This window comes from Pezoporus wallicus, unplaced genomic scaffold, assembly GCF_028554395.1.
Source record: "Pezoporus wallicus isolate ANWC-B61680 ecotype Strahan unplaced genomic scaffold, APGP_CSIRO_Pwel_v1 scaffold_2584, whole genome shotgun sequence".
Taxonomy (NCBI): Eukaryota; Metazoa; Chordata; class Aves; order Psittaciformes; family Psittacidae; genus Pezoporus; species Pezoporus wallicus.
This window is the reverse complement of record NW_026642851.1, coordinates 11918044-11931357: the sequence shown is the minus strand read 5'-3', so window position 1 is coordinate 11931357 and position 13314 is coordinate 11918044. Positions and strand designations below refer to the sequence as shown.

Sequence of the window (13314 nt, the reverse complement as noted above, 5' to 3'; positions counted from 1 at the left end):
CCAAAATGATGTCTTAGATTATTATTGTGGTCTAATGCTGATAATATAGTATCAAAATGCATTGATTTCTTGATTCGTTAACTTTTGATCAGCTTTTGCATAGGTATTGTTTTATGTTACACTTTTCTCTGAGAACAGAGTCACTAGAGCCAAGATGCTGGTGAGATTGTATTGGCAAAAAGAAGCCTTAATTGCAGAAACAAACCTTAATTAGAATCATAGAATGGTTTGTGTTGGAAGGGACCTTCAAAGGTCATCTAGTTCAACCCTTTCTGCAATGAGCAGGAATATCTTCAACTAGATCAGATTGCTCAGAACCACATCCAGCTTGGCTTTGAAAGTTTCCAGGGATAGGACATCTTCCACCTCTCTGAGCAACCTGTGCCAGTGCTTCACAACCCACATTATAAAAAAATTCTTCCTTAAATCTAGTCCAAATCTACCCTCACTTGAGTTTAAAACCATTATGCCTTGACCTATTGCTACAGGCCTTGCTAAAAAGTCTGCCCACATTTTTCTTATAGGCCCCCTTTAAGTATTGAAAGGCCCTTAAGTTTTGAAAGTATTAAGGTCTCCCTGGAGCCTGCTCTGCAGGCTGAACAAGCCCAACACCCTCAGCTTGTTTTCATAGAAGAGGTGCTCCAGCCCTCTGATTATTTTTGTGGCCTTCGTCTGGACTCACTCCAACAGGTCCATGTCTTTGTTGTACTGAGGACTCCAGAACTTTGTGCAGTGCTCCAGATGAGGTCTCAGCAGAGCAGAGTAGAGGGGCAGAATCACCTTCTTTGACCAGCAGAATCACCTCCCTCCCTTCTTTTGATGCAGTTCAGAATACAGTTGGCTTTCTGGACTGTTGGGTGCACATTGTTGGCTCATGTCGAGGTGTTCATCCACCAGTACCCCCAGGTCCTTCTCTGCAGGGCTGCTCTCAATCCCTTTGTCCCCCTAGCCTGTTTGATATCAAGGGCTGCCCCAGCCACGTGTAGGACCTTGCACTTGGCCTTGTTGATGTTCATACAGGCCCACTTCTTAAACTTGTTCAGGTCCCTCTGGATGGCATCCTGTCCCTCAGGTGTGTCTACTGCACCACTCAGCTTGGTGTCATCTGCAAATTAGCTAAGGGTGCACTCAGTCCCACCGTCTGTGTCATTGATGAAGATACTAAACAGTAGTGGTACCAGTAGGGACCCCTGAGGGACACTACTTGTCACTGACTTCCATCTGGATATTAAGCTGTTTACCACTACTGTCTGGTTGCAATAAGTCAGTCAATTCCTTACCCACCGAACAGCCCATCTATCAAATCTGTATCCAGTTTAGAGAGAAGGATGTTGTGCGGGACAATGTCAAAGGCCTTACAGAAGTCAACATCAATGGCAGCATGATAATGAAGCAGCTCGTATGTATACTCTCAAACAACAGAGAAAAGCAATTCTGGAAATTGAGAAAGTGGAATTACTTAACAATAGAGATTGTTCTTTTTTATATACATATTTTTTTTAATATAAGTTGTGTTAGATATGAATTTTCTGAAAAGTAGATCTCTATAAACTTTGGCATATGTCTCTATATGGTTCATAGTGCAATAAAGATGTTTCAGGGGAGAAAAAAAGACTGAATTAGACCGGAAACTGAAGAACTTCCCTAAATATGAACTGTGTGCCCATGATCTTGGATTACTGTTTGAGTTATATCTCCAAAATGACTGTTTATGCCAAAAAATAGTTTTAACTTATTCCCACACTGAAAAATGTTGCTAGAAATTTGAAGTTTGAACATCTGCTTTAATAGAGTCCAGTTAATATAAACCCCCACCATTTTAATTGTATAACTTTGCTGTTTTAATGCTTTCTTCTGCTAAGAAAAGTCTTTTGGAGAATATTCAAGGAATTCAGGAAGCCTCCCACTGCTCACAGAATTTCTTGAAATGCACTGTAATCTTAATCTCATAAAATAAACTTGCATGGACTTCAAAGAAGACTTTTCTAAATGATAAAATGCTTATTGCACAACTAGCAAATCACATTGATGCTCAAATCAGAATTAATTATATGTAGCTTTAAAAAGTCTAATATTCCCCTTTACAATTTTAGTAAACTATTTTAATTTTGTCCTCCTGTGGTATACCAGAGCATGTTTTCAAAGTGTATTTATACACTGTGTTTTTGTGAATGATGCCCTATGATTTTCCAGTCTTACATTAGAGTACTTATATTGTTTGTTGCAATATAAGAAGAATATAAGAAGGACTTGGTGGTGTTGGTCAACGAGAAACTTAACATGAGCTGGCAGTGTGCGCTTGCAGCCCAGAAAGCCAGCCGTATCCTGGGCTGCATCAAAAGGAGCGTGACCAGCAGGTCAAAGGAAGTGATCCTGCCCCTCTACTCTGCTCTTGTGAGACCTCACCTGGAGTATTGTGTGCAGTTCTGGTGTCCTCAACATAAAAAGAACATGGAACTGTTGGAACAAGTCCAGAGGAGGGCCACGAGGACGATCAGGGGACTGGAGCACCTCCTGTGTGAAAACAGGCTAAGAAAGTTGGGGTTGTTCATCCTGGAGAAGGCTGCATGGAGACCTCATAGCAGCCTTCCAGTGTCTGAAAGGGGGCCTATAAGGGTGCTGGAGAGGGAGTCTTCATTAGGGACTGTAGTGACAGGACAAGGGGTAACGGGTTAAAACTTAAACAGGGGAAGTTTAGATTGGATGTAAGGAGGAAGTTCTTTACTGTAAGGGTGGTGAGGCACTGGAATGGGTTGCCCAGGGAGGTTGTGAATGCTCCATCCCTGGCAGTGTTCAAGGCCAGGTTGGACAGAGCCTTGGGTGGCACGGTTTAGTGTGAGGTGTCCCTGCCCATAGCAGGAGGGGTGGAACTAGATGATCTTAAGGTCCATTTCCAACCCTAACTATTCTATGATTCTGTGATTTTTCTAATCAATTTTAAATCGCACAAAAGGACTCATGTAAACATATTATTCTTCAAAAAAAAAAAGTACTAAAAAGTAAGAAATGCAAGATACAAAGTTATGCATGTGGTGAAAAGCAAGACACAAGGTTATGCATGTGGTTTAAATGCTTCTTCTTATACATTTAATAGTAATGTTTGTTACCCATCTAAAGTCTGTGTTTCATTCCCATGTCCTGACTCTGTGGCCTAAACTCTTTCCAAGTCTCATTTCTGGTTCTCTTGTCCTTTTCCCGTTTGCCCTGTGTAAATCCTAATATCCTCTTCCATGCTGTCAGCCTAGCAGTTAGGAGAGGCCATTTCCTTGTTCCAATGTGGGTGTTTGGTCCTAAGCTGTAGTTTTAGGAAAAATCCAGCCCAGCCTGAAGCAGGAGCACATTCAATAGATCGCAAGCACTGGAAGAATTAGCTGCTTAAAGTATCTATTGAACACATGCCAATAGCTTACAACTTTGCCAAATTTGGGCGGCTTTTCACAGACAAAAGAGACATTGCTGTGTTGAATATCAAGGTCTTTGTCTAAGGCACACATACTGGATTCTTTTCTTTTCTTTTCTTGTTTTTTCTTTTTTTTTTTTTTTTTTTATACCTGGGTATGGCTGGCATTTTCTGTTGAAATTGATTTTAGAAGATTATCTGGGGCAAACAGCCAGACCAGGACATTCCACCCAAACAGTTATTATTAGGCACAAATAGAAACATTTGGAAATCAATTGTTGTAATATACAGAGTTTGGCACTCCTGATTTGTAAGTTTTACTACCAGCTGTACTTTGCATAGGTATGTGGCAATCCCGATTTTGAATAGAGAAGGAAGATACTCTATTTTCAAGAATATCTGCGGTTCCAGTGTTTTATGTGGAATTACAGGAAGTGAAAAGTAGTATATTATTTAGCCCCCCTGGTTAAAAACCTTACTAAAGCTACTGAATCTTCATTTTTCTGAGCTCTTTTTTTGGTGCAGTTGACTGTCTTACATGACATTGAAGCTAAAGCATCCCATCTGTTTACCACATTAACCAGCATTACTCAATTCTTAAGCTATCACCTTGCATTTGGCATGTAACAGGTTAGATTTAAAATATTTTTTGAGGCAAGAAAAATGGCAAAAAGCAAGTTGCAGTAGCTTTCTTAATGCATTAACTGGAAGTTAATGTTTTATGTTGTCATTTTATACTGTCTTTTTCTGTTTTTCATTGGGTTTGGGGGTGGTTTGGGGTGGTTTTTTGTCCTGAGATCTATTTATAACTGATTGAAGCACTTTTGCAGGTGGTGTTTTTTTGCATGCTAATCCTGCAGTGAAACATTGTGTCCAACAAAGTATGCTGGGTCAGCAAAAACAAGAAACTTGTGCTGGAAAGACAGTATCCACAGGTATTTAGTGTGTATGGAGATTTGGCAAAATGAATAATTAACTATCATTGACAGAAAAAAATCTGGTAGAAAGTTGTGCATTTTCTTCTTTCCCATAGAAAAGATATTCTTCTTTTCACATTCAGCAAAAGACAACAAACACCCATTGAATAAAATATTTCATTATTCTTTTTCATATGTGTTCTGCATTTCCCTTCAAAATAAGATAATCCTTTTTTGTGTTTGTGTTATTTTCTGTCACTTCTCCAGTCATAACAATTTAAATACATTCTTATGCAAGTGAAGTGGTCCTAAAAGGATTATTAAAAAAAAATTAACATTATTACGCAGTAGTTTCTGGTGTATTAGTGGTTTATTCTAATATTCAAAATAGACCAGATTAGTGGGGAAAATTAAATTTCTTCTCAAGTTTTCTACAGTGTCTGAGTTAGCAATGTTACATGCATTACATAGAGAACAAACTGAAGGAGGTACAAAGAGAAGGCAGGACAGATTGGAGTAGACCAGAAGTGAATAACTTGGGAAGGAAGGGGAACCATGAATGAAGAGGAGCCCTGTGGAAGACTTTGTTTCCTCCAGAGGATTCTTCCCAGCATGGCTATTGTCAAAGACTTTGATGCATTGTTGTTCATTTTTTTTTTAATTTGTGTATCACTATCCGGTCCTATACAATTTTAAGGTTATTTAGAATGGGTGAGACAAGAGCTTATGACATCCTGCAAGTTTCTCAGTGGTTTGATATTGCAGGTGCTAGCATGGTAACCCTTAATGTTTTAACAGAGACTTTTAAAGTATATGAATTGAACTGCATTTGATTTAACGTTGTGCTTAATTAAAGTGTCTACCTGTTGCCCCAGTTCTATGCCTATTTGAAAGACTTAGAACATGAAAGTTAAAAATGGGCATCACATCATTTAGGTATTAAATCTAAGGTTTTGTTAACTTCATTATTGTTAATAAAAATTTTAGAGGAAGTGTAAAAATTTTTGGCTTCTAGTGAAGAACCTGTAGACTGATGTGTAGAAAGAAAGTTGTCTAAAACAAAGGGCCATCCTCAAAAATGCCATTGCAGAACCTACCTTAACTGAAAATTCCCTTTCTTAGATGGAAGACTTCATTCCAAAAGCATTGAAGGCTTTTCCTCAGGTCACAACTGACAAGTCAGAATGAGTCTTTTGAATCAGAAATAGTTTGGCAGAAAGTGTGGAATAGAAGCGGAATGTCCCTAGAAGTGCATATTAAGTTTCCAAATGGTCTTATTGTAGCCAGAGAGCCAGAACGTAGTCGAGTCATTCAGTGCCAGGGTGGTGAACAGAAATTACTGGAACAATCTCTGTGTGCAAAGGAAATTGTTGGAGCTTTTTGCCAAGTATAAATGGAAAAAATAGTTTGGGTCACTGATGATACTTGCACGTTCTGGGTAGGGTCAGCAGGACCTCCAGTCTGTGAATTGACTGACTGCTTTTTCTTCATGCAAGATGCTACATAATCTTCCACCAGTTCTTCCAATTAGCTTTTCCAGTCCATAAGCAAAACTTTAACTGAGTGTGGAGGATCGTCAGACAGCTAGTCTGCATCTAGCCTGTCTCTATATTTAGACACTGGCTAAGCTGCTTAACTACAGCAGCTGTGTTGGATGAGAGGGAATTAGAGTTGAGTATCTGTTGCTTACCAGAAGCACTGCAATGAATATTTCTGCACTAGATTCTAATATAAAATTGGGGTGGGGCAAGGAAAAAAAAAAGCTTCACTGAAGGCTGATTCCAAACATAGCTTGCCTGGAAGATGTATTTATGATAAAATTGCGCTTGCTGGAATAAGAGCGTTTGTGTAAAAATCCCTTCTCAAGCAGTTCTATCAATGCTTAGTATTGTGTTAACTGCATAAGAAGAATATTGGTCTAAATGGACCTTGTTTCAAAGAGCATTTTGTGGTTGATATTTATGAAGGTCTTGGCTTCTAGAAGGATACTTTCTTGTGGAATGCTGAGAAAATATGTGGAGATTCTTTCGTTAAAGAGAAGTGATTTTATTGCCTAATTTTGCAGTAGGCAAGTCAGCATATTTGGGAAGCATATGCTTACTTTTAAAGGTAGTGTCAAGTGTAATTTCTACAAATACTGCCTTCTACCCTCAAATTAACCTTTCTTTTGTGGTGCATTAGCTGCCATTTCTACATTTTTGTAAGGGTAGTGTGTCTGGAGCAAAACTTCGGTCTCTTCCTGAACTCAAATAATTTGTTGCCATTAGTAGAGAGCAGGCGCCTTATAACTTGAAGTGTAAAGTAGCACAGGTAGCAGTCTGCTGAAGTGCTGGTTTTCCTAAAAAGTTTATGCAAATTAAAAGCAGCAGCAAGAGGATATCCGGCAGGAAACAAAAAATAATCTGAGTATTACTAGCAATTTTTGTAGTTGAAAACATAAAGGTTTCTATGTATTTGGTGGTTGTAGATTGTCAAAAATTAAGTTCTTAAATGAGAAATAGTATATGCTTTTTGCTTTCGGAGAGTAAAAAGGACTGTAGGGAAACAGAACTTTAAATTTAGGATGTTTCTGCTTTTTCCAGGTTGCACAAACTCTGTAGGTCTGGACTTACCCCAGGGATCTCTCTGTTTGTGCAGGATTTCCGTATATAGTAGTCCAGTCTACACAAAATTTCCTTATCTAGTAGTCCAGTCCACACAGAGTATCTAGAAATTCTGGACATCTCTACAGACATTGAGCAGAAAGAAAGTTATGGTTGTGCCCAGTAGTTTCACTTAATTGGAGGATCAAGAAGGTGCATAATAGACTTCATGTTTGATGCTACAGATGGCAATAAATGGATCAAAGGTTTATTCCCTGCATAGTTATTACTCTCTAACCTTGTGTAGGTCAAAGGGTTTTGAGAAGCATCAGACTAACTATGTATGAACCAAACAATTTACATGTGATTGCTCAGTGAAACTGGCATGTCCTGAAGGCAGTGGATTTACTGCACATGTGCATACCATGAGTATGTGCATATATCAGTCCAGAAGTTTTGGTCATGAAATTTGATGGATCTGTAACTTACAGTGTACTTTGCTAAGTGTGTCACGTGTGAGAAGAACATCCAGGATTAAGATAAACTTACTGGACTTTCCAGCATTGGTAATAAATCACACTTACCTCTATAAGTCCATAACCATGTATGGCATTTGTAATACCAGGCTTTAAAATAGTAAGGAATGGAAAAATCCCTATGGAATTATCTTACTGCAATATTTGAAGGTCCCAGCATTTACTATTACATGTTCTATTCAAACGTGATTCCTCTCTAGATAAATTTTTCTTACATTGTTGCCTTCCCAAATTGCCTTCCTGCTTAGGATCTTTGTAGTTGAATTTTCTGTGGTTGAGATTGCTGGGAATTTTTTTTTTTTTTTTTTTTCCTCCCCACAGGAAACCTATCCCATTTTTTTAAGTACTGGAAGCACCAGTAGTTGAATGGGGCTGTTATATGAAATGGTAGTGGTACAATGAGCTATACAGCAAATCCTATTGTATGGAGTGCCTGAAAAGGTCAGCATACATCTCTGCTGCTCAGTGCAGATTATCTTCCACATTTTACCTTTTTCCTTATATTTATTTAATTATCCACACATTCTTCTTTACTAAAAATGTTTGCAACACTAACCAATACAAGCAGAAATAAGAAGGAACCGTGATAAAACCTTGATAAATTGCATCTTTCGAGAAAATATTTGAATAACTTAACTACAGTAGTCCTGTGTATTAAAGGCACATAGGCAACGTGTGTGATTGAGTATTTAACAGTGGTGCGTCTTCTCTCATTACACTATTTGCAAGTTTTATATCAGTAATTTTTTTTAACACTTCTATCAGGTAAGCTTTGGTCTGTTGCTGATAAAACCCACAAATTCTAAATTCTGCAGAAACTCTAAAAGATAGCATTGACTTTGGTTGAGAGATACAATCAGAACGGGTGTTCAGAAAAGTTCTGCATCATAGGATTTCAATCCTGTCCTTCCAGCTGAATATTTCCAACGTGCTAGTCAGCTTTTCCAGGGCAGAAGAGGCTTTTAAGTGCATTTGTTCTGAAATGCCATGTAGTTTCTAAACTAAATGAAGCATTCATTTAAGATGAGATTAAGAGGGGTTTTTTTGCATATCTGTATTCAAGCACATTGCTTCAGGGAATATTCTTGTCCATGAAACATGTGTAATTCTAAACTTAATTTAGTGGTCATTTAAATACCTAATTATTTTTAATAAATTTGTGTATAATAGTATCTGTTGTAAGTAGTTTTATTTTCAATACTGTATTTTTTTTTAAAAGAAATACTGTATTATATTGCATCTTTCTTATGTTGTTATTACAGATAAACACAAATCCCCTTCAGATATAATACGAAGTTTTCAGAAGAAAAATCAGTTTAGGACCATTGCTCCAAAACTGGTACCAAAAATTTTAACATCTTCAGTGGTTTCTTGTCTTCAGTCATCTTCGCCTGATCAAAAGCCACCAATTTCAGTTGCAGGTTCTAAACCACTGGTGGTACCAACTCAAAACTATGCTCTTATGCAGGTGCCTGGTCATGAGGGAACTTTCTCCTTGTTGGCCTTGCCATACGTTGCCCCTGGCCTAACACAGCAAGTCCAGCAGTCAAATGTGGGCCCTTCTAAAAACCCAAAGCTGCCTATCCCTAGGTACCAATCTGTAAGAAATAAAATGCTGAGTGACAAAAAAATGGCACAGATTTCTGGTTTGGGTGCACATAACAAGGTTCCTACCAAAGCATCGATCTCATCACAGGCTTCCCTCGTGACTGCTTTAAGTGAAGACTGTCCTGAAACTCATTCTAGTTCAGATTCAACTGAGCAAGCAATGCTAACAGACCGTGACTCAGCTGAAATTACCGTTGCCACATTAGTAAATAAAAGCAATTGTGTGGAATCTGGATCTCTTTTAGAGAACAAACCTGAAAGTGCCAATAGTAATGTTTCTGGACCATCTGTAGTTAAAGACTCTCTATCCAAGCTGGCAAGTACAATTAATCCCAAGAAAACAAGTCTACGCTCTGTGAAGAGAGCATCTGAAACCACAAGAGAGTCATTCATAACATCTGAGAAACTAAAGGAAAAACCCACAAATTCCGCAAATTCTGTTGCTGTCCTGTCACCAGCATTTTTTGGCAGTACAATACAGATGACTCCATCAGCACCAAAAGGAAAACTTCCTATTTTGCCTTACTCAAGGGTAAAAAATTCAGTGTTCTGTAAATCTAAGGAGAATACTAATGTTACAGATGCATCTGGTCCTTCACCAAGTTCTGAATGTGAAAAGACACCAGCTTTGGCAAAAACCTTTCATGTTCCTGCTAAAGCATCTGATAAGCGGTTAGCTGTGTCATTTACACAAGTCCCCAAACAAACCATTCGAGAACGTACCTTCTCTCCATCCAATAAAGTGGATATTGACAGTCTTAAAAAAAAGAACAGTGCAGCCTCTAAAAGAAGAGGCAGGAAAAGAAGAGCCCCAGATGATCTGTTGGCTTTTCAGACCAAGCGAAGGAAATGCATCATTAATAAGTTTAAAGAAGGAAGAGAGAGGGCGAAAGTTGATCTTCAGCCACCTGATGGCAAAAAAGCAGAGGCAGTGAAAAAATACCGTAGTATTAGACCAAAACCAGTGTTAGTTGTGCAGACTTTTGCACCTCTGACTTCTGCAGCAACAGTAGAGACACCATCTCCTGACCGCTTAGACCAAGGAACTTTTTTAAATAGATCACTTCCCAAAAAACATACAAGTTATAAGCATAGTGATGCTACATCAGCTAAATCAAGTGATTTAAGTAGAAATGCATGTTCAGACGTACCTAAGCAGTTGCATAAATGTCATGTTTGTAACCACATCTTCCAGTTTAAACACCATCTTCAGGACCATATGAACACCCACACAAACAAACGGCCCTACAGCTGTCGAATTTGCCGCAAAGCGTATATTCATTCTGGAAGCCTGAGCACGCATATGAAACTTCATCACAATGAAGGCAAACCCCAAAAGCTCGTGTGCTGTGAATTCTGTGCTAAAGTTTTTGGCCATGCAAAAGTGTATTTTGGACACCTCAGAGAAGTCCACAGGGTTGTTATCAGCACAGAGCCCTCTACTAGTGAGCAACAGCTGCAAGATGCTTTGAAGAAGAGAGACACAAATATAAAAGAGGCGGAAGAAGCAACAGAGAGGTGAGTATTTTCACTAATTAAATGTGAATGAAAACAGGATTTCAAGTTGCCAGTCGAGATTCATAAATATCACCCTTATGAAAACTGTCGCTTTTTTCCTCCAGTCAGTGAGATTCCTAAAGGTTTAAATATTTTGTTACGAAATCTATTCAATCCATTAGACCATCTGGTATATTTTAGCTGATTTATTGACTATAAAGTATTACTGACTCTTGAATAACCAAAGTAATTTTGCATATATTCTAGTACTATGCAATATACTGCCAGTTGAGCTATTTTGATCAGTTGATTTCTCATAGCTAACACTTTTTCTGTTTATCTATGCTCTCTTCTGTGTCCTACCAGTTTTGGGGTTTTCCCCAGAAGATGAGAGAACCAAGTGCAACAAGTGAAAAGCAATTCATATTTCAGTATTATCTTGTAGTTTGTTTATCATATTAAATACATTATCCCATTTCCTTCTCTGGAATGCTGTGAACTAACCTGTGCTCTGTGCTTATTACTGCTGCTTTATCAATCACTTAGCCAAGTAGAAAAGTTAACATTTACCATATTAAGATGAATAGAACATTTATCTCTGCCTTACGATTTTGAGGTGAAATTTCTTCACACAATGTAAATGTTGGCTTCTTTGTTTGTTCCATTGTGCATTTACTTTCATGAAGGTATGCCTTATTAAGCTCAGGGCTTCAACCTGATACCTCACTATGACACTACCATTCAGTTTTAGACATTTTGCTTTGCATAGCTCCACTTTGTGGGGCATCAGCAATTTTTCAGGTATTGAACCTACAAAATACTAGTGCTTTTCTTACAGCCTTACTAGCATTGTACAATGAATCATTCAGTTTACTTATCTCGTTGGATAATCTGTCTAATATGTAGAAACACACAGTATAATGTGGTCCTTTTCATAGACATTGTGAGTTGGTTTCTGTGGAGATCTTAATTTGATTAGCTTAGCTTAAACCAGGGATTTACTAGCTCTGTGTGTAGCTGCTTCCTTCGTACCGCATAGTTGTCCTAAATCAGTGAGAGGGGCTGTCCAGTTGTAAGTTAGGTATTTAAAGTTTTAAAACCAGACTTTTTAAACTAAAGTGTTACAGACTTTTAGGAAGAAAAAAAAAAAAAAGCAGCTTTCAAGTTTCATTATTTCCATCTTGAAGTAGGAGGTGGAGTATGTGGTTTTGCCTTAAGCTGACCTTAGATCACGCAGTGTAAACACGTTAGATCTCTTAGCAGTACGCTACAGGTAATACTTATTTTCATTTTTCTAGCTCAGAATTAGAAGTATTTGCATTGACCTCGCTAAATCAGGAACTTTAAAAAGCATTTTTAACCTTTTATTAAAATCTTGGTGTTGCTAAAAGATTATTTATACCAAGGCTAATTTTGGAGACTATTCTTAAACTCAGCAGTGTTGAATAACATTTGGTTTCAGTGTTTTCCTAATCACCCTTATTATTACATTATTTCTCCTTTTTTTCTTCTCAAAATAATTTAATTGCTATAGCACAGTGCCTGGTTTTAATTAAATGAATGTTTTATGAATGTCATCTCTTCTTGGAACTTACGAAGACAGACATTGCCATCCCTGTTCTGTGCATAGCTAATACTGAAATAGCTCATATTTCCTTTTTTTTTTTTAACAGGGGAAATAAATGCAATTTTGAGGACTTATTCCATAACCCAGGAGAAGTGAAATTACAGGTCAGATGTGGTCGATGCCAGTTTATTGCGCAGTCTTTTGGTGAAATGAAGTTTCACTTACTGTGCTCTCATGGACAAGAGATCCAGGGAAGAGTAAAGGAAGGGGGTTTGCAAGGAAATAGAGGAGTGAAGGGGGAACTGATTAAACATGCAACCCACTTCTGGAAACAGCACAATGAGAGAAGACATTTAGCAAAATGCAGTGCCCATGAGGAGGATGTTTATACTTTTCCAAAACTGAAAAGACAGATCTACTTGCACCATCAAAATAATGTTGATGTATCATCTAAAAGTGAACTGACTCAGTCAGGAAGTGGTGAAGCAGCCAAGGAGATGCAAAATGTAGGTTTTGGTACACCTAGCAGAAAAGCAGAAATCTCTTCTAAAGTGAGCTATAACTGCATTTTATGCAAACAGTTATTTGGAAGAAAAGAGGATCTTTGTAATCATTGGCAGAGTCATCATAACTGTGAAGACCCTTCCACTTTATGGGCAATTTTTAGTTTGTTATCAAAACAAGGAATTATTGAACTTTCTAACAGTGGTGGATACTGAAGCTCAATTCTACAATGCTAAGGAAAACATCAACTGCCTTACCGAACTGTTGACTGTTTCTTGATGTGTTGCTAAACTAATTCAAGAGATGTATCACTTCAGAGGTTTGTTTGGTGGGTTTGTTGGGATTTTAACCTTTATTTTGTTAAATCAAAAATGTATTTATCCAGGATCATTCCCGATGGGTAACTGCAAGCCTTTTGTGAAGCACTGTACTTAAAATTCTTGGTTAAGGAACTTAGCAGCAGCTCATAGTAGGTACTAATGGTTAACATCAAGGAAAAAATATTTTCCAGTTAAATTATACTATGCACACAGAAATAAATCAGTTTATATAAAGTAATCTCAGTCTTGAATGAAATGACAAATCAGACTGGAAGTGCAATTTCTGTGCTTCCAGATTTTATGGTAAATATGTGAATATTTCCATGCAATTCTCTGGATCATTTGAATGTGCCTACATGCAGCCAGCATTCAAGAGCTTTATA

At 37.9% G+C, this 13314-nt stretch overlaps 1 protein-coding gene across 8 annotated transcripts in view; it reads left to right on the top strand.

Annotated features, from left to right (window-relative positions):
• Positions 1-12961, top strand: part of ZNF438 (zinc finger protein 438) — a 50437-nt gene extending 37476 nt beyond the window's left edge. For 5 of the 8 annotated variants that reach the window (XM_057432859.1, XM_057432858.1, XM_057432857.1 and 2 more), the window contains 2 exons: positions 8698-10561; positions 12214-12961. In XM_057432859.1, the coding sequence (XP_057288842.1) occupies positions 8698-10561; positions 12214-12826 (2477 nt within the window). In that variant the 3' untranslated portion in view covers positions 12827-12961. Of the gene's footprint in view, positions 1-4230; positions 4336-8697; positions 10562-12213 lie in introns of all 8 variants that reach the window. The other 3 variants (XM_057432855.1, XM_057432854.1, XM_057432856.1) reach the window with 1 other exon arrangement.
• Positions 12962-13314: the final 353 nt, after the last annotated feature.